Genomic DNA, 20790 nt, shown 5'->3' with positions numbered 1-20790 from the left:
CTTATCCATGTGTCATAGTGAATTCAGCTTGGTGATTAGAATGGCCATGTACATTCTGTTACTGGGATATGGATCTTCCTTTACCAGTGCTACCCAATTTTGCTATGTTTCTTCTTTAATAGCCTAATGATACACTTACCCTCTCCCTCGGTTATGAGGTCTTGGAGTCACGTTTCCAATTTGTTACCTTGTGGAGATTGCATTTGACATAAACCAAGACAACCTGCCTAAAAGCTTTGTTTTATTGTGTCTTATCAGTTGTTGAATATATTCTTAAATTATATTTCTCCAGGTTGAATTGCAAACATATTTAATAATAAATGCATTCATTACTAAATAGTGACACCTACAATATAAATAAATCATATTTTGGAATGATATGAGAGTAGTGTAGATAGTTATCTACCATAATTTAGGTAGGTTTATTCATTTATAATGCATAAATGCATTAATGGAAATTAATGTGTCTTTATAAAGCATAACATTATGACGACTGACAAATAAAGTGAAAAACACTTATCTCTTCATCGTGGCACCTAAACATACAATCAAGTGATACAGTATGTTATAAGTTGATGTTATGGACAAGATTTTAGTGAGTTTGACAAGGGTCAGATTGTGTTGACTGGGACAGAGCATCTCCAAAACTGCTGTTCATTTGTGGTGTTTCCAGTCTGCAGTGGTCAGTATCTATCAAAAGTCGTCCAAGGAAGGAACAGTGGTGAACCAGTGACATGATCATAAAAGGCCAAGGCTCATTGACGCATATGGGGAGCAAAGGCTGGCCCATGTGGTCCAATCCAACAGAGAAGCTATTGTAACTCAAATTGCCCCCCAAAATGTTCATGCTGGTTCTAATAGAAAGTTTTCTGAATGCACAATACATTGCAGTTTGTTGTGTATGATGCTGCATAGCCTACTGCAGGAAAAGCATTCCTGCTAACTTTAATTTCAACGTAAAGGAGCTGAAATCTGTAAGCATCATTGATGTAATATTAAATCGTGAAGGTAGCAGTGCACTGGGTAGAGCAGTACTGTCTAACAGAGCAAAATGTTTTCCTCTCTCACAGCTCCAGGGATGAATGGCTGGTCCGGCAGTAGGACCCCATGCATCACACCTGTCAGCAGGGAGCTTTTAAAAGTGGCCCACTCCCTGGTTTATGTGAAGCTAAGAGATATGGGTCAGCATCACACATGCATTGCAGCTCTCAGTTTGCACCGCACACACACTGACATTGTGCTGATGAGCATGGTTAGATGCATCCTTGAAAATCATCGTGTTCCTTGGAACAGTTTTTGATGTAATTACTCGTCTGATCTCATTTAGACACACTGTCATCTATTCTGGCCTTTGTTTTAACAGATAAATCTATCTTAATGTCTGCCAAAATGTGTCTGGGCAACCTTGTCTCCTCTTCTCTCTGTATCTCAGCTGATTATAGTTTCAGATGAAGAATAAAAAAAAAAAAGTGTTTGGTCCTTCTTTTTAGTAGTCCAGAATATGACTCATGTGTAAAGTGATAAGTTAGTCATCCAGCAGAAGAAAAGCACTGTTCTTCATACAGCAGTTTCACAAGACCACCACAAAGTATTTCTATGAATGTCTTTGACAGAGAAACTGTGGTAATAAATGTGTAATATATATTCAAATATACACATAATATCGTGGTAGGAAGCACTATAGTGCATAATATGTGTACACTATTAGCATTTATTCAGTCTGGCTAATATTTCTCCATTTTCTCAATAAGGATGCAGATTTAATTATCTTGTGTATTCTTCTTCTTGTCCTTAGCGGGCGACCAGCGGCGGTGGTCTGCCGCGCAATCAGTACGCTGCTGTAGGTGCCGCAGGTTCTCTTGCTTGACCAACGATTATCTTCCACGCTTTTCGATCTAAGGCGATGGTTCTTGCCTGCTCGAGGTCAAGTCGAAGGGCCTTCAAATCATATTGGATTTGTTTCATCCATGTCTTCTTTGGTGCATTTCGATGCACCCTCCAATCGGTGGGGCGGGTCAACCAGAGTAGGCCATGGGGGTAGCGGCTCGGGTCCATTCGACAAATGTGGCCAAACCAACGGAGTCGGCGGCGCTGGATTAGGTCGCCGATCGTCGGTTGGCTGCCGCAGCTGGTGAGGATGGTGTCATTCGAATGACGGTCGCGAAGGAAAACGCCGAGAATGCATCTAACGCAACGCATTTGGAAAACTTCGAGTTTGCTCAGGTCGTGTTTGAGCATTGTCCACGTCTCTGCGCCGTAAAGTAAAATGGGCAGGATCTTGTGTATTATTCAACATTTCTAAGCTAGATAGTCATATCTTCTAACTAATAACTCTAAATACTAACATATTTAAGCAGTTTGCATATTTAACTGTTTTTTGTTACTTTATTGCCTATATATACAGTGGGGCAAAAAAGTATTTAGTCAGCCACCGATTGTGCAAGTTCCCCCACTTAAAATGATGACAGAGGTCAGTAATTTGCACCAGAGGTACACTTCAACTGTGAGAGACAGAATGTGAAAAATTTATTCGTAAATTAGGGTGGAAAATAAGTATTTGGTCACCTCAAACAAGGAAAATCTCTGGCTCTCACAGACCTGTAACGTCTTCTGTAAGAAGCTTTTCTGTCCCCCACTCGTTACCTGTATGAATGGCACCTGTTTGAACTCATCATCTGTATAAAAGACACCTGTCCACAGCCTCAAACAGTCAGACTCCAAACTCCGCCATGGCCAAGAGCAAAGAGCTTTCGAAGGACACCAGGAAAAGTATTGTAGACCTGCACCAGACTGGGAAGAGTGAATCTACAATAGGCAAGCAGCTTGGTGTGAAAAAAATCAACTGTGGGAGCAATCATCAGAAAATGGAAGACATACAAGACCACTGATAATCTCCCTCGATCTGGGGCTCCACGCAAGATCTCAATCGCGTGGGGTCAAAATGATCATGAGAACGGTGAGCAAAGATCCCAGAACCACATGGGGGGACCTGGTGAATGACCTGCAGAGAGCTGGGACCAAAGTAACAAAGGTCACCATCAGTAACACACTACAACGGCAGGGAATCAAATCCCGCAGTGCCAGACGTGTTCCGCTGCTGAAGCCAGTGCATGTCCAGGCCCGTCTGAAGTTTGCCAGAGAGCACATGGATGATACAGCAGAGGATTGGGAGAATGTCATGTGGTCAGATGAAACCAAAGTAGAACTTTTTGGTCTAAACTCAACTCGTCGTGTTTGGAGAAAGAAGAATACTGAGTTGCATCCCAAGAACACCATACCTACTGTGAAGCATGGGGGTGGAAACATCATGCTATGGGGCTGTTTTTCTGCCAAGGGGACAGGACGACTGATCCGTGTTAAGGACAGAATGAATGGGGCCATGTATCGTGAGATTTTGAGCCAAAACCTCCTTCCATCAGTGAGAACTTTGAAGATGAAACGAGGCTGGGTCTTCCAACATGACAATGATCCAAAACACACCGCCCAGGCAACAAAGGAGTGGCTCCGTATGAAGCATTTGAAAGTCCTGGAGTGGCCTAGCCAGTCTCCAGACCTCAACCCCATAGAAAATCTGTGGCGGGAGTTGAAAGTTCGTGTTGCTCGGCGACAGCCCCAAAACATCACTGCTCTCGAGAAGATCTGCATGGAGGAATGGGCCAAAATACCAGCTACTGTGTGTGCAAACCTGGTGAAGACCTATAGTAAACGTTTGACCTCTGTAACATAACCTTTGTTGGCAATAACAAAGTATTGAGTTGTATTTTTGTTATTGACCAAATACTTATTTTCCACGCTGATTTACGAATAAATTCTTTACAAATCCTACCATGTGGATTCATGGATTTTTTTTTCACATTCTGTCTCTCACAGTTGAAGTGTACCTCTGGTGCAAATTACTGACCTCTGTCATCATTTTAGGTGGGGGAACTTGCACAATCGGTGGCTGACTAAATACTTTTTTGCCCCACTGTATATTGTAGCACTAAAGGTTATCTCACCAGTTTGCATGGGTGAGGCAGGAGGGAAGCCACTGTACTCCAAGTGATGGTCCCAAGCCCGGGTAAATGGGGAGGATTGTGTCAGGTAGGACATCTGGTGTAAAATCTTGGCTCAAACATGCATGTTATAATGAATGAGATTTCGGATCGGTTAGTTGGTCAGTTAACACAATATTGGAAACGACATCACTTGGAAGATACTCAAAGGTACCATACCCATCAATGAGGATTGAAGCTAACTTGTTTTTAATGCCACCATTAATAGCAGATTGATGGGAAATTAGGTAAGAACATCACATTGAGGGTGTCAGTGTAACACACTGAGGTGGTGATTCTTTGTGGGACAGTGAAGTGATTCTTCACATTTGCCTGAAAACTGTTAAAGGGTATTGGCTGTACATGAAGATGTGACAGCCAGCGGCTCCCTTTGCTGTTTTTCATCCTTGTTGAATAAGCAAGTAGTATTTACAATTACAGACGACACAAGATTTAATAAAGAACAGCACACCTTCAGAACTCTGTCGTGTATATACAGTATTCTGTTTCCAAAATTGTGATATCCTCAAATTGTTGTTGGTTTGAGCAACATATTGTATCATGATAGTGTTATATCATATTGTGGGTTACTCTGCGATTTCTACCCCTAGAGAGATTTTTCCACTGTGAGAGAACACAAGACTCCAGTGGGGTGAGAAAGGCAGACCCTGTGTTAACATCAGTGATCACTGGTGCTCAAACTCAGTTAAACAAGATGGAAAATATTTACCACCTGTGGTCGTGTTATTTATTTATTTATTTATTTTTTGAGAGCTCACCCGTGTGTTTTCCTCTGCTGTTTATATTCATCTGGATAAAAATTCATAATATGGGCTACAGGTGTAGAAGGCACTGCAGAGAGGGATTTAAGAACATGACCAGGGCACATTTACAGTTACTGTCATACTGTAATTATGATTACCCTATAAAACCTTGCATTGCATAATGGAAAAACAAGACTGTAAATTAATTATTAAAATACAGGATATATTTTTATATTTTCTGATCTTTATTGTTTTAGTGCTATGGTGAACTAGACACTCATTTTAACAACTCATCAAGTATCTTGGTATTAGAGAGAGAAAGTCTTTGCGTCATGTGTATGTAATTTCCAGTGCTGATTTCTCTTGTGTACACTGAGACTAATTTGGCTTTGAGGCCTGAGGGACTGTGGTTGATCGAGCTGATCGTTGCACTGTGGTTAGGAAGCTTGTCAGTCAAGCATTTGGATAAAACCAGTGCTACAAATACTACTACTGCTACCACTGCTGTTCCTGCTATACCTCTAATACTCCTTTATTAACCATAACATGCATACACAAACTTATACATGGTGCTACACAAGCTCAATACTGAGACCAAGGTTTCAGGATACAACTTTTGTTTTTTCAATAGGAAGAGGGCCATGTGACACATCAAACTTATTGGTAATGTCACAAGAAAAGCAATGGTGTGCTTGGTTTCAACGTAACTTTATTCTTTCATGAGTTATCATGAGTTATTTACAAGTTTCTGACCACTTATAAAAATACAGCAGTTAAAGTGAAACCTTTGAATTTGAGGTGTCATGTCATACTGTATAGTTGGCTTACTCTGGCTGTGGGCTTACCTTGCTACATGGGAAAACTGCTATCTGAATTTTTCTGTACTTAACATTTTCAGCTGCCTTTAATACCTGTTATTAAATTTTATATTTTGGGGTACTTCAGTTTCTTCTAAAACATTTGCTCACTTAAGTTAGAATGACAGTTTTGAAGTTGGGTTTTTACATTGTCATGGTACAAAAGGGGAATTCAAGTTTACATAAAAAAATATATAATCTGGTTTTTTTTTTGGTTTTTTTAAATAATATCCGTATGACCTTCAGCTGCTCCCAGAGGTAAAAAAAAAAAAAAATTGGACTTGGCTGTAAAGACCCTGGTATAAACATGTTAGAGCTTAACACAATTTCTTGTATTAAATGGAAAGCTGCTGTTCCTCTTGAGTCTTGTGAGTCATCCAAGCAGAAGGGCTCCAGGTTCATGGGCACTGCTCTCATCTTACACTTGAAAATTACAAATGCAACTAGATAAACAGAAAAAGAAATAGTTTAAAAAGAATCATTCTTTTTTTTTTTGCCTGAGGTGAAACACAAGTTATCTTTATTATGGAACACACTTTTAGATGTTTGTATGTCTATGACTCAGAAAAGTCAGTTCTTTAACTGTGACTGAAATTGGGGTTTTTTCTTTATACAATTGTTCTCTCTCTTACTAAACCGATACGTACAAAATTATGACAAACACAAGATGATATAATCATAGATTGATTATTTGACAAATAAAAGCAGGGTATAATGAAGTCTTTTAAACTCTTCATGTTAAACGATCAGCTGTTCATCAGCTGTGACTTTTTAAATCAAGTCTGTTAATTGTGCTTCTTATCAGTAATGAGTCAAACCATTAAAAACTGAAGAATACATTTTGACTTCCGAATCACAAAAAGGGGAGCTGAGTCATCTATATGATGTGATCATTTCAAGAGCTCGAATATGACTCATGCAATGCAAGTTATTTCAGAATGCGTTAAAAACACAACTGGCTTGTGATGATTTATCAAACTTATACAGTAGAAATGACATGTTATGCAACATTTTTATCCAGTTGCAGACTTAGATGGCGTGTTTGCTGCCTGAATCACTTTAATAAGCATTGCATTTCTGAGCTATTTTGGAGTTAATGCAAATGTGAGACTGTAATGTGCATAGTTTAGATAACTAAACACGTTGGTTAAGGTTGGATAGACATTGTGATTTTGTTTAACAAATTCTATACATGCTAATGTTACCTAGCTAGTTGTCAGCAACCAGTAAAATGTCTTATACATTTTACATTTACAAAATTATCTAATGCAGTCACAAATGTCCTTTTAAATATATTTGGTATAGCACATTAGTTATTCCCAACCTCGGGTGTTTGTAAGTTAGTGTGCTCCTAGGTAGTTTACAGCTCTCCCAAGTGTGGATAAAGTGTGGAGGGTTGCATCAGGAAGCATATCCGGCTTAAAAATCTTTGCCAAATATGCAGCTCCATCGGTTGTCATGTCCCCTTGAGTTCTTCTTCTTGTGTAGCACAGTTATATATAGAAATATAAGTACTAAAGGCTGAATTTATGATTGACACAAAATATGACAATGTCACCTCAACCTCAATCTCAATAAAGAGATATCTGCATGCCTGGTAATCATTTTCTAGTCTTTTATTGACCGTTCATATTTGTTTGGATGCAGGTGGACAGTGAAGAAAAAGAGGGACTTCATTTGCTGAAATGCAGTATGGCATTTCAGACATTCGTTAAAAGAGACCACAAAGTTTTGAATTGTATATAAACCAACCAAATATTGGTTGGTTGGCCATTGCCCCCAAAAGCGGAGTCAATACTCTTATTGCTTCCCAGACTGTCTAAGCTAAATCTATTTCATTACATTTCTCAATAATGAGTTTCCATAATGTGAAAGATTTAGCACTACTGAAGAATCTATAGAAGCTCCACACTGCGCTCATTTGTTCTGACATTATCACTGAGATGTTTTTACCTGTGAAAGCAGGAAAAGCATCACTGCAATGAAAAATAATAATGGATGGAGCCACTGTTGATAGCAGGTACCCAGTATGTCAGTGAGTATGCTGATTCTGGATTCAGTCTTCATTTTGGCTGTGCTTTTCTGTTCTGTTCCTCTGCAGCTGGTGAACTTGAAGAGATGAGTGAATATACCAATAAAATCTGATTTCCTGTTCAGCAGATGCACTGTATAAACATTTAACAAAAGGGCTTGGGTTGACACACAATGGAGGAGCGGGACGGGAGGGGTGATGTGATCAACAAGGAAATTCTCTTCTTTCCATGCACGAGGCATCAATGCATTTTAGGAACTGTGTCCAGTATTTTAGGTGTTGATGTTATACTATTTTTTTTGGTTACGTTGTTTCATGCCACACCAAAGAGAACAGGGTTATGATGATGCTATACTTGTCATTTCAAGTGTCCCCTCCGAGAGTCTTGCCTACAGCATATCAGTGTTTGGACAAGCCAAAAGACAGGGCATAGATGTGACAACACTCTCCAGCTGTGCCAGACATTTTTCACTGGAGAGTGTAGGAACAAAGAGCTCTCATCTGCTGGTGATTCTCTCTGTGTATTATGCTGGAAATGACCTTTACAAAAAGGAACAAACTGTTGCAAACTATTTCTCGTGTTCTTTCAAAAACTGCATATAAAAGATAACATATAATTACATTATGTTTTTTGTCCTTTTGAAAGTGGTCTACTGTCTAAATTGTCGCAGGAAAAAACCCCACAAAACAATACACACAATTATAAAGTGTTGCCTCACGATTTACAGTTGAATCAGCATCTCCAAGAAAAACAAAACCCTCTCAGGATGTAACTAGGATGATGCCTCTGTTGCCTTAATTATATATATAAGTTCGTAAATTGGTCAAAGAAAGATAAATTCCCATCTCAACTTTAATAGAACCTCGGATGAATTACTCATTCAGGAAAAAAAAATGAATGTAAAAAAAAAGGACAGTAAATTTTCACAATTAATGAGCTGCAAGCAGCAGCTGTTTTTCTTAATTAACGACTTAACAAATAGCTGATTGTCAAAGTTACTGATTAGTCTACTTTGTTAATTATACAAGAAAGTCAAGTAAATGCGTGGGTCCCTAAGTGTGCACTTCTGTGGTATTGATATTTATCTCAATATTTTAATGTTTGATTTTTTGTTAGTACTTTATTTGCTCATTGCTCATCGTTGTTATATAACTTGATCCTTGTTTTTACAGATGTCACAAGTGTTTCTATAATATCCCTGAATATCTGTCACCAGTACAGATGTGTGGATTGCATGACTGCAGCTTCATGCATGTGTCAACTGGACTTCTTAAAATAAGACCTGTTTACTAATTACTGTTCTCTCTTAACCTCATTAGATGGAAAATTTTCAGGCTTAACACATAGAGTTAATCTGTTGTGATTAAAATAACCCCATTAATTCACTGATAAGGGATTATGTCTGGTCAAGGATTATTTAGAACTAGATTGACCAGTGTAATTTCTTAAAATTGTTACTCCCTCTGACCACTTTGCTTCTGTCGTTTCTCACCCCGTTTCTTCAGCTTTAGGACTGTAAGGGAACTGGCCCCGCTCTGCCATCCTCCTCCTCTAACATCACACTGCGTTGCACCACAGTCATGTCCTTTCCCCACTGTGCCCGACCCATGGAGAGTGCACACCCACCCAGATAGGATGCCTGCTCTGCTTGATACCCTGCATCCCCTCCTGCCCATTACCACCTCCTCCTTCTCCTTGTGTGTACCTGCTCTTGCCAACAGTTCCTTGCGGCCCCCCAGGCTCCACCCTGCCTCGTTACAACATGGTGGATGATTTAACCACCATGAAGGATGATGTCATCAACGCCAACACGCTGGCTTGGCTGGTCTGTTCGGGCGTGTCCATCCTTGCCAACACTTGGAGTATCCTTAGTGTCAGTGCCAAGCAGAAGAAGTGGAAGCCGCTGGAGTTTCTCATCTGCACCTTGGCGGGCACACATATCCTCAACATGGCCATCCCCATTACCATGTACTGTGTCATAACACTGCGGCGTCAGCACTCCAACTACGAGTGGAATGAGGGTCTGTGCAAAGTGTTTGTGTCTACCTTCTATACTCTCACACTGGTCACCTGCTTCTCGGTCACCTCACTCTCCTATCACCGCATGTGGATGGTTCGCTGGCCTGTAAACTACAGGTAAGACAACTGATTTTGTTGTTTATGACTGACCCTAGTTATAATCTTTATTCAGGTTGCCTAAATTTTAAATGTCCATTTCATCCAAATTTCAGTTTCAAGCAAGGTATTACACTTTATATATTTCAATATTTATTTGCTATGGTTTATACACATCTGCTTCTGATGTTTTTCCAATCCAGTACATTTCATTCCTCACTCTGAACAGTCATTACTGGAAGTATCCAGTAAGTATCCGAGTATCGGAGCAGTTGAGACGCATTTTTTCTAAACACACTCTGTGGCTTTTAAACCCCAAAAGAAGCTGCGCCAAAACTTGGTCCACCCCAAGGATCAGATCTCCTGACACAAACAGAGTAATATAGTGTACGCTGTTAAGTGCCAGGAGGATTGCCAGGATTTATACATTGGGGAAACCAAACAACCTCTGGTGAAGCGGATGGCACAACACAGAAGAGCTACCTCGTCAGGCCAGGACTCTACAGTCTATTTACACCTATAGGCCAGTGGACACTCTTTCAATGATGAGGATGTACACATCCTGGACAGGGAGGAACGCTGGTTTGAGCGCAGAGTCAAAGAGGACATTTACGTGAAAAGGGAAAGACCATCTCTGAATCGAGGAGGGGGCCTAAGGGTACATCTTTCGCCATCTTACAATGTTGTGATTGCAGCCATTCCCCAACTCTCTGTGAATGGTACTCATGGCCATTGCTCAGTGGGCTTTGATCAGTGGGCCTTGATCAGTGGTTGTTGATCAATGGTCATGAGAATTTGCATAATTAAGATTAAGGAACTGACCTCCCAGCCCATTGTTCCTTCAGTGGGCTGGTTTCAGTCATTATGCAAATGCACTGTTTATAAGATTGGGGAAACCTGCAGTCAGCTGAGACTGAAGAAGTCACTTGGATGAGTGACGAAATGTTTCTCCCACAAAACGCTAGGTCCAGATGAACAAAATCAACCTTTGGAGAATTACTGGAAGAACTTTCTATTGAAGAAATGGCTGCTTTATAAGCTGTTGTCTAGTTTTATCTCCAGATAAAAATAGACCAAAGTAAGAAATAATACTTTGTTTTGTAGTTTAGGGGGAACCAAATCTTTAGGTTCACTTGAATATTCAATCACAGAAATGTCAGTATAGTGGATACAGTATTATGTGTGTTTTTAAAAGTAAAATAACATAAATAAATGCAGTGTGATCTTTAGCACAGAAAACATAAATGTGTTTTAAGGCACTTTTAGATGTTAATCTCCTGCAAGGCTCACACTCAATCCTTGAAAAATTCTATAGTTAAGGTTCAGGTTTTTTTTGGGCCTCTTCCTTTGACAACTTCTCACATAGGATATAGACAGATTTCAATTTTTGTGGCCCATCACCTTATTTACCTTTGATTTTGAGTGTGATGCTCTTCATCATGCAAAGACTGTCCCCTGCCAACACATCTGCTGGTTGCAGCTATTTGGGGTAACACCATGTGAAACCTTCTAGACTGAGCATCTGCCAGCTCTAGCTTTCACCTTCATTTGGCTCCTCATAACATGTGATAATACTAAGTAACACCGAATAATAAAGATCAGGTTCACCTCACACTAACAACACCATTTTGGTCCTGTAAGACTTCCAAGAAATCTGCTGTTCACACATAATCAGATGTTCTAAGGAAAGGTTCCCTTTCCTTTAATATGAGATTTGGATGCTGTATCTCTTCTGATATGTACCAGTGCTGCTCTGAACTGACACATGCTAATGATTATTAAGAAGCACCTCTTGATTTGTTCTAAGATAAGATTGTAATTTATCATGATAATGAGTTGCACAGCAGACCATATTGACTGTTTAAATGATTAATGTGAAGGTTTGTAATTGGTGCATCTTAAGAAAATTTGAAGCATAGCTCAGAGGCCTTGGCTTTGTTGCAATTTAGCTGTTACATTCAGAGCTCTAAGCTCTGCCCATCAGGTGCAGCATAATCATTTGCAGTCGAGTGCATTTTGAGAGCAAATACTGTAGGAAAACAGCCAGAGAACCTATAAAATCAGCTGTCGCATCTGCAGAACACATACCAACTAAAATGTGGTGCATGTGGTGAACATCAGTCTTCTGCTGCATCACTCTTTCTCTCCTGCTGAAAATCTACGAGCGATTACGTCCTGTGGCATCAAGCCTGCAGATACTAAACATGTTTTCAACTTGGCCAATTTTGCAGATAAGCAGACATTCAAATAAGATATGCAAACTTCCTTTTAAATCTAAGCCCAATCTTGCTATCTATATTGCTTCTGCAGCTGCCAGTATTGGCCGATGCCCACACAGTGATATCAAGCTTTACACAGATGCTTATATCTCCCTCGTCTGCTCCCTCACTCATCTGACTGTAGTCTCTCTGGTCTCCTGTCTGGGAACACTTTCCACTCAGCAGCTTGTCTTCTTCTGTTCAAGTCACCTTTAACAACAGTATAGTGGAGTGATAGCTCAGGTGATGCACCGTATAATTGCTGTTCATCTTTCATTTAATTCGCTCCACATTTGCCCTGCTGAGCTAGCATGGCTGCCTTTACTCTGACATTAACATACACTGAAGGCCTGAATTATGAATTCCAACCTTGTACTTAGGCAGCTGTGCTCATCACCCTGCGTTCACTATCTCTTAGGAGGGTTTTTTCCGCTCACAATGCTCTCAGTCTGGTAATAGATTTATGCAGCTTGGTGATGTAACTGTCCCCATGTACCCCAGGCACAATCAGGAAAGGCTAGCATTATTACTCATTGTGACAACAAGACCTACTTGTCTTTGAATGAAGCCATAGTGCAAAGATGGAGGCTACTGCAGTACTACTGCTACTGCAGGCTATTGTAGTACTCTTATTGCGTCAGTGTATGTAGGCTTATACTTTACTACTTTCAAATGTTTTCCATTTTATTTTGCCAATCTTTTTATGTAAAGCTATCCATTCTAGCCAGTGTGCCCCATTTCTCTGGAAATGGAGAAGGGAATTGGTGATATGCATTTTGGTTCTCATCGGGAGGTATATTTGGCTTCCTACACTAAAAGAGCTGACGCTTAATGAATTAAAGCATCTTTTACCACACAAATGAACCAGTAGAACCATATTAACTGTACTTTGTTACACAATAGAGGCATAAAATAGTCTATACTTACATGTTCTAGGAACTGAAAAGGATATTTTTATGTATGACACACACACCTATATTTGTGTGTGTGTGTGTATATTTTTGCTTATGTCTGGAACAACTCAGTAATCCTTGAATACAGTAATCTATCCAAATGTTTTGGCAGCTTAGCGTACTCTTTCGTCATGTTTGGGAAATGAGAACGCCAGTCACTGCTTGATATATTTTTAGATGTATGTGTGTAGTTTCTGCAAACCTTGAAAAGTGCCACATCGCCAGAGGTCACAAACACATTCAGCAAATTGCTCGACTGTAACAATTACTTGGAGGTGAGAGGAAACAGAAATCTCTTTGTGTTGAAATGGACCTACATGATAAATAGACCGAGGGATATCAAAGGCAATCTTTTACCATCAACAAATAATCGATTTCCTTCCACATTCATCTTCAGTTTATCTAAGCTGTGCCTATGTGGGTTGATGTTTTTATCAGCTTATGTATCCCAGCTTCATATCTGCCATTTTACAGTATTTTTCCATGGTTGGGTCTGTTTTACTTGTAATACTGGTCAGATTTCCTCACCATGAAAAAAAAGTCAAACACAGACCTCGTTATCAGTGTTCTATTTGAATCATTTTGTTTGAATTGTTGAGGACAGATCGCAATTACTGTAGGTGCACTGTTTGCCAATATTGTATAGTGTGTGTCTCTGATGTGTAATGATTGTGAGAAGGAGACTGAAATCCTCCATGTACTTATAATATTGCAATATTGCTTCATAAGTTACTTTAGTACAGTCAGAGTAGCCCACACTGTACTTGTTAGGCAAGGCAAGGCAAGTTTATTTGTATAGCACAATTCAACAACAAGGTGATTCAGTGCTTTACAGAGACATTAGAAACAAAAACAAATAAAAAGCATGATTTAAAATTGATTAAAACAAGCAAGCAAACAAACAAACAAACTAAATAACAAACAAACAAACAAACAAAACAGTATGTAAAATCAAAACAGATAAAATCAGTAGTTAAAATGTAAGTTTTGAAGTTTAAGCTTAAAAGTGTGGATTTGGTGCTTTATTCAAATGCAGCTGAGAACAGGTGAGTCTTCAACCTGGATTTAAATAAACTGAGTGTTTCAGCTGATCTGAGGCTTTCTGGGAGTTTGTTCCAGATATAAGGAGCATAAAAGCTGAATGCAGCTTCTCCGTGTCTGGTTCTGACTCTGGGAACTGATAAAAGACCGGATCCAGATGACCTGAGGGATCTGGAAGGTTCATAATGGGTCAGGAGGTCACTGATGTATTTTGGTCCTAAACCATTCAGAGCTTTATAGACCAGCATCAGAACTTTAAAGTCTCTCCTCTGACGGACAGGCAGCCAGTGTAAAGACCTCAGAGCTGGACTGATGTGGTCCACTTTTTCGGTCTTAGTGAGGACTCGAGCAGCAGAGTTCTGAATGAGCTGTAGTTGTCTGACTGATTTTTTAGGTAGACCTGTAAAGATGCTGTTACAGTAATCAAGCCTACTAAAGATGAATGCGTGGACTAGTTTTTCCAGGTCCTGTTGAGACATCAGATCTTTTATCCTCGAAATATTTTTGAGGTGATAGTAAGCTGATTTTGTTATTGTCTTAATGTGTTTTTCTAAGTTTAGGTCTGCATCCAGCATTACACCCAAATTCCTCGCCTGGTTTGTGGTTTTTAGGTGTATAGATTGAAGTTCTCTGGTGACCTGTAATCGTTTTTCTTTGGCGCCAAAGACTATTACCTCAGTTTTGTTTTTGTTTAGCTGGAGAAAATTGTGGCACAACCAGTCATTAATTTCCTCAATGCATTTACCAAGAGCCTGTACAGGGCCTTGGTCTCCTGGTGACATTGTGATATATATTTGTGTGTCATCTGCATAGCTGTGGTAGTTTATTTTGTTGTTCTTTATAATCTGTGCCAGTGGGAGCATGTAAATGTTAAACAGAGGGGGTCCCAAGATGGAACCTTGGGGAACTCCACATGTGATACTTGTCTGCTCAGATGTGAAGTTACCTATTGATACAAAGTATTTCCTGTTTTCTAAGTATGTTTTGAACCAGTTTAGTACAGTTCCTGAAAGACCTGCCCAGTTCTCCAGTCGTTTGAGTAATATGTTGTGGTCAACTGTATCAAATGCTGCACTGAGATCCAGTAAAACTAAGACTGACATTTTTCCACTGTCTGTATTCAGACATATGTCATTAAACACTTTGGTCAGAGCAGTTTCAGTGCTGTGGTTCTGTCTAGAACCTGACTTGAAGGCATCATAGCAGTTATTCTGTTTTAAGAAGTAATTGAGCTGTTGAGAAACTGCTTTTTCAATGATCTTACTTAAAAATGGGAGATTTGAGATCGGCCTGTAGTTGTTCATTTGTGTCTTGTCAAGATTGTCCTTTTTCAGTATAGGTTTTATTACAGCAGTTTTTAGTGGTTCCAGAAACACACCTGACATTAAAGAAAAGTTGACGATCTGTAACAGGTCTGACTCTAAAGTCTTTGAGACCTTTTTGAAAAAACGTGTTGGCAGGACATCTAAACAGCAAGAGGAGGAGTTCAGTTGACCTAAGATGTCCTCCAGGTCTTTGCTGTTAATAGGGTGAAACTGTTTTAAGGTGTTTAAACAGTTTTTTGGTGGACACAGTACATATCCTGGATCTGCTGTTGATGTACCAATTGCTTGTCTTATCTTTTTCTGTGAAGAAAGTCATTGCAGGCCATGGTTGAATGAAGTTCAGCTGTTGTTAACAAACCGAGCAAAGACACAAGTCAATATTAAAACCAGCCTACACATTTTTCTGTGAAACAAAGTGTAATGCGGAATGGGCTGCATTGTTCTTCTTTTATAGCTGCACAGTCATTTTAGTTACAATTTTCATCAACTCTTCAGTGAATCAACACTCTGCTTTAGTTTGAAGTATGTGACGAGGGTGAACACAGTAGCATAGTGGTATCTGCACCAAGTAACGTAGATATGTAATTACAGAGCTACACAGACAGTTAAAATGCATGAATGAATGAATGAATAAATAAAATTCTGTGCAGAAATCCGCACAACTGTATTTTAAAATTTGTTTTAAGTGAGAAGGATTGAGTGTCCTATTCTATAATTCCAGTAAAGAAAAGACATAATGTAAGTTAGAAAAATAGTTCAGTATGCTTTCTTAAACAGAAAACCAGCAAAGATTGGTAAGATAGACTTCTATTTAGATATATTTTGTCAGTGCAGGTTTGTAAAGATAGGATGGGTAATATCTTGGTAGCAATCAATGTGTCACGCTTTTGCTCTTTGGAACTGTAAATGCAGGACTATAGCATGCTGATAACTATAATGTTTATCCAGGTAAAGACTGCCTTTGAAATGCATTAGAGTGATTGAGGTTATTTTGTTCAGAATCTAATAAGGATCAAATGACTGTGATTAAAGACGATTTCCTTTTTCTTAAAAAAAGATAAAATGCAAATCCATTTTTTGTTACTTCTCTTTGTTAGAAACTCCTTTATAGTGTGTACTTGTATATATTTTTGGTTTTAGGGATCTGAGCATAGTGATTTTAAAGATCAGATAAGTTAGGATCCACAGATTTTACACTCTAATGAACGACACACAAATCAAAGCCAATGGGTATTTCACTTGATTTCCTGCAAAAATCTGTTGTTCTCTTTCCAGGCTAAGTAACACAAAGAAGCAGGCAGTACACACAGTGATGGGTATCTGGATGGTCTCCTTCATCCTGTCCACACTTCCAGCAGTGGGTTGGCATGACACGATCGACCGCTTCTACACCTCTGACTGCCGGTTCATTGTGACAGAGATTGGCCTGGGCTTCGGAGTCTGCTTTCTGCTCCTAATCGGTGGCAGTGTGACCATGGGTGTGATCTGCATCGGCATCGCTCTCTTTCAGACCTTCTCGATTCAGGCAGGTCACAACGCTGACAAGAACAAGTTTAATGTTCCCACCATAGTGGTGGAGGATGCTCAGGGAAAACGCAGGTCATCCATCGATGGATCAGAACCGCTTAAGACGTCGCTGCAAATCACCTACCTGATCAGTGGTATTGTCTTCATCTATGACTTCCTGACTGGCTTCCCCATACTGGTGAGTTCACTCTTCTTCTTGCTTGATTATAAAAGCATTGTAACAGGAAAATGTACGTGATAATATAATAATAATGTTCTGTTGATGCACTGTACAATCACAATTAAATCAAATCATAATCAAAGACAATTATAGCCAATTGGAGAGGACATTTTGCAGTGCACCTCTATTCATTAACTCACTGTTGATTCATATTGAATACAGGTTTATACACGTATACTAAGATTAAACTGCTTCTGTCATAATTATGAATTGTGATACTTTGAAGTATAAGAAAGTTCTAGCCTTTGACTCTCCCTGTTAATGTTTTTTGCACCGTTTCTTTGAGAAAAGTTTCCATGCTTGTTTTTGAAATGGTGTAGCCTCTAAGAAAACCACCTCTAAGAAAACAGCTACACACACTAAGACACTGATGCCACACTAATGGCATACTTTTTTTATTTAACTGTTCTTTTCCACTTGAAGGTGAAGATTTCATTAATAAAGTTATGTGAGATACATGTGACAATGAGGTTACCTGTAATCTGAAGTTAAACATAAAAATATTTCATTCATTCCAAGGCTGTAAGGAGGTCAGGTTAAATGTGGACAGATTTGTGTTTGATCTCTTTTACATATTATACAGTGTAAGCCCACCAATGGAGAGATAAAAAAACAAAACAATTAACAATAAAAGCGATGATAACAGTCACAAGAACAACATGTTGGCAAACTAAGGCTGAAAAACAGGTAAGCACTGAAATCATTATCATGCTGTTGTCTTTTGGGGAAACGGACTTCAAAAACAGAGCGACTTCCTTCTGCCAAGATGGCATGCCTTCACATCAGGGAGTGAAAGCGTGAGTTGTTTTTCTCTAAGTCGCCATTTGGTTTGTAAATTCCACCCTCAGGTTCTCGTGTATTTTTTTTTTTTAACAAGTTAGCTCGCTGGTTTTCTATATAAACTTAAGAGCCTGCAGAAAGCTCAAGGCTTATTGTTTGTGATGCAGCCAAACAACCAGATTGTCTTCTGTAAAGAGAGCCAACTTAATAGAGCATTTTCAGTAGGGCAAATGAACTTGGACAGTTTTTTATTTTGGAACAAGTATTTTTTGTTCATGTTTGGCCACCTGGGTTATAGTAGAAGTTGATATTAAATATTCTAAATGGTTTTAAACCATACATATAGTGGAGCCCACTGGTTCAGTGTGTGTGCATGTGTGCCTTTCCTGATGAAAGGCACACATGCACACATTTTACAGATGGCTGTAGACGACATTGTAACTCTCTCCTGACCTCCTTTGTGCATGTTGATGATGATTTGAACCAAAAACTTTCAAATTTGAAATCATCACACATCATTAGTTTGTAAGGCCCATTGCCTCTGATTCCATCTTTTCACCTTTTCTCCCTGTTTTCCCTTCTTTTAAAATGGCATCTTGACAATGAACTTTCGATTGAGTCTGTTTCTGATGAGGCTTCAGTGAACTGTAGATGGATGAGCTGAAGGGTTAGATATATGTCAATCTGCTGGATTTTCTTATTTCTTAAGGACTTAAGGACTCAGGATACTGTTCTTAAAATGATCAGGTACAAGGACTAGAATGAAAAAAACCGAGTGAAAAAGCAGCCAATTTCTGAAGAAAACACTTGAAAGACTTTCATAAAGCCTAAAGAACACTTTAAAAATTACAGAATATCATCATTGCAAAAGATGCTTTCAATAGTAATCTTTATTTTTTGGCTATTTTATGACAAGTCTCTTCAATATATTTTTGCTATTTTCAAATAAAATTCAGCTCTTAGCTTTTAATGTGCTCTTAAATTTGAGTTTAAAACAATAATTCTGCTTCCTATGTGTGTGGGCATAAACCTTAGGTTGGGTGGGGGTCTAATAAATATGTTATGTATTCAGAAAAAGATCCTCGGAAATTGTTTATGAATTTGTGAATTATGAAGTGTAATTAAATTTTCTTTGCCACTATTTTTGTGTAATGGCTCTGTAGTGTTTGGTGTATGTCATGGTTTTACCCATAAGGTTTCACAATATTACACTTCTGAATTAAGATGTTGCAGGGTATATAAAACACCTTTTGCTTTATTAGCTAGAAAATATTATTATTATTATTATTATTAAAAAAGACAACTGTACACACTTATAGCAATGTATTGTGTTACTACTTTACATGTGTGCAAAACAAAAGGTGGGGTGCTGAGGAAAGATCACATTTCAGATGTAGTAAACCAAACAACAGTAGGCCTGCTAGCCATCTTTATGGCTGGGTGTAATGAGCTATTTAAATGCATAGAAACCTCTAACAGATACAAATGAGTACGTATATTTATTGTGAACTGTATGGTCTTACAAAGTATGATACAGAGGAACAAATTATCAGAGCAAAATAGAATCACTACTGTTAAATATAAAAACTAATTTATGTGAACAGACTAAATACATGAATTTTCCAGGGGCAGATATACAGTATGTGAAAACACGTGCTTCATAACTTCCAGGGTTTTTATATCAAAGTGTAAAAAGTTCTGGGTAAAAACTGTAAGAAGCTATTCTTTAACTTAAGGAAGATGAAGTTCTATATTCTTAGCTTTAAATCTAAAATCCTCAAATATTCATAAAAACTACATCAGTACCCCTTGAAAAAGATTCATCCTACAGTTTAAAGTCACAACATGGGAAATGTTTATTAGTGCATCACTCGTGGGGTGGTAAAGTGGAGAAAAAACTGTTTAACTTCAGTGTGTTTTATTGTCTCAGTAGGCAAACAAAGGCAATATCAGGTTAAGGCTTTACAACTTTATCAAGTCTCTTAGCAACAGGGATAAATGGTTGGTATTTGAGCACAAGGCATGATCGAAGGAGGTTAAACCTGAGATAATTTTAAGTTTGCAATAACCACTGGGGTTTTCACATTCACTTGACAAGTGAAAGGCCGTGGGTTCAGTTCCAGCCGGAGATGTAAATCACCTTTCTGGTTGTGTCAGAAAGGGCGCCTGGCATAAAACTCTGCCAATTCAAACATGCGGAACTTCCTGTTGTGCCAACCCTTATGACAAGGGGAGCAGCTGAAAGAAGCTTTACTGTAATCACTGTTGTGGCCCGATGACTGAGATAATGACTTAAACTTTAACATTTAACATGCTAACTGAAGCCTGCAGACTCTGAGATGTAGCTCTGGGTCTTGAAGTTTTTCTGAACATTGCATTCTCTGACATTTGCTGGGACAAACAATCCTAGGAAGATTGTTGCATTGTGCTTAGAAACACCTGTATGCTCCGGTCCAGCAAACTGGAAACTTTTGCTTTTTATAGGGGTGGTCACACTTGCTGTTGATCAGTTAACTAGGTTTTATTAGCTGTACATGGCTGCACATCCCTATGGAAACATTAAAGGGAGTACTTCATTTTCCCCAGGACTTCATGGAGTCCGGTGATAATTGTTGATACTGGAGGTTATTCATGATGTAAACATACATTGGACTATTGCAACTGCAAAAGTGTTGCATTAAATCAGTTGATTCTTCTAGTTTCTTCAAGCTTCCTTTGTATATTGTAGTTAGCCACTTTGAAAATTTGTCACTGCAAAAGAAATACTTTGAAATATTGTCAAATGTACCTTTATTATTATTATTATTATTATTATTATTATTATTATTATTTATTGCTTTAATCACTTATTGAAGTAATGGTAGTGACAGACAAAGGCCATAC

At 38.8% G+C, this 20790-nt stretch overlaps 1 protein-coding gene across 2 annotated transcripts in view; it reads left to right on the top strand.

Annotated features, from left to right (window-relative positions):
• Positions 1-20790, top strand: part of gpr153 (G protein-coupled receptor 153) — a 41793-nt gene that overhangs the window by 12145 nt on the left and 8858 nt on the right. For both annotated transcript variants that reach the window (XM_004554094.5, XM_076878180.1), the window contains exons 2-3: positions 9194-9824; positions 16656-17085. In XM_004554094.5, the coding sequence (XP_004554151.2) occupies positions 9451-9824; positions 16656-17085 (804 nt within the window). In that variant the 5' untranslated portion in view covers positions 9194-9450. The remainder of the gene's footprint in view (positions 1-9193; positions 9825-16655; positions 17086-20790) is intronic.

The sequence above is a fragment of the Maylandia zebra genome, linkage group LG20 (genome assembly GCF_041146795.1).
Source record: "Maylandia zebra isolate NMK-2024a linkage group LG20, Mzebra_GT3a, whole genome shotgun sequence".
Lineage (NCBI taxonomy): Eukaryota > Metazoa > Chordata > Actinopteri > Cichliformes > Cichlidae > Maylandia > Maylandia zebra.
The sequence above is the reverse complement of the archived record's forward strand: the minus strand, read 5'-3'. Positions and strand labels throughout refer to the sequence as shown.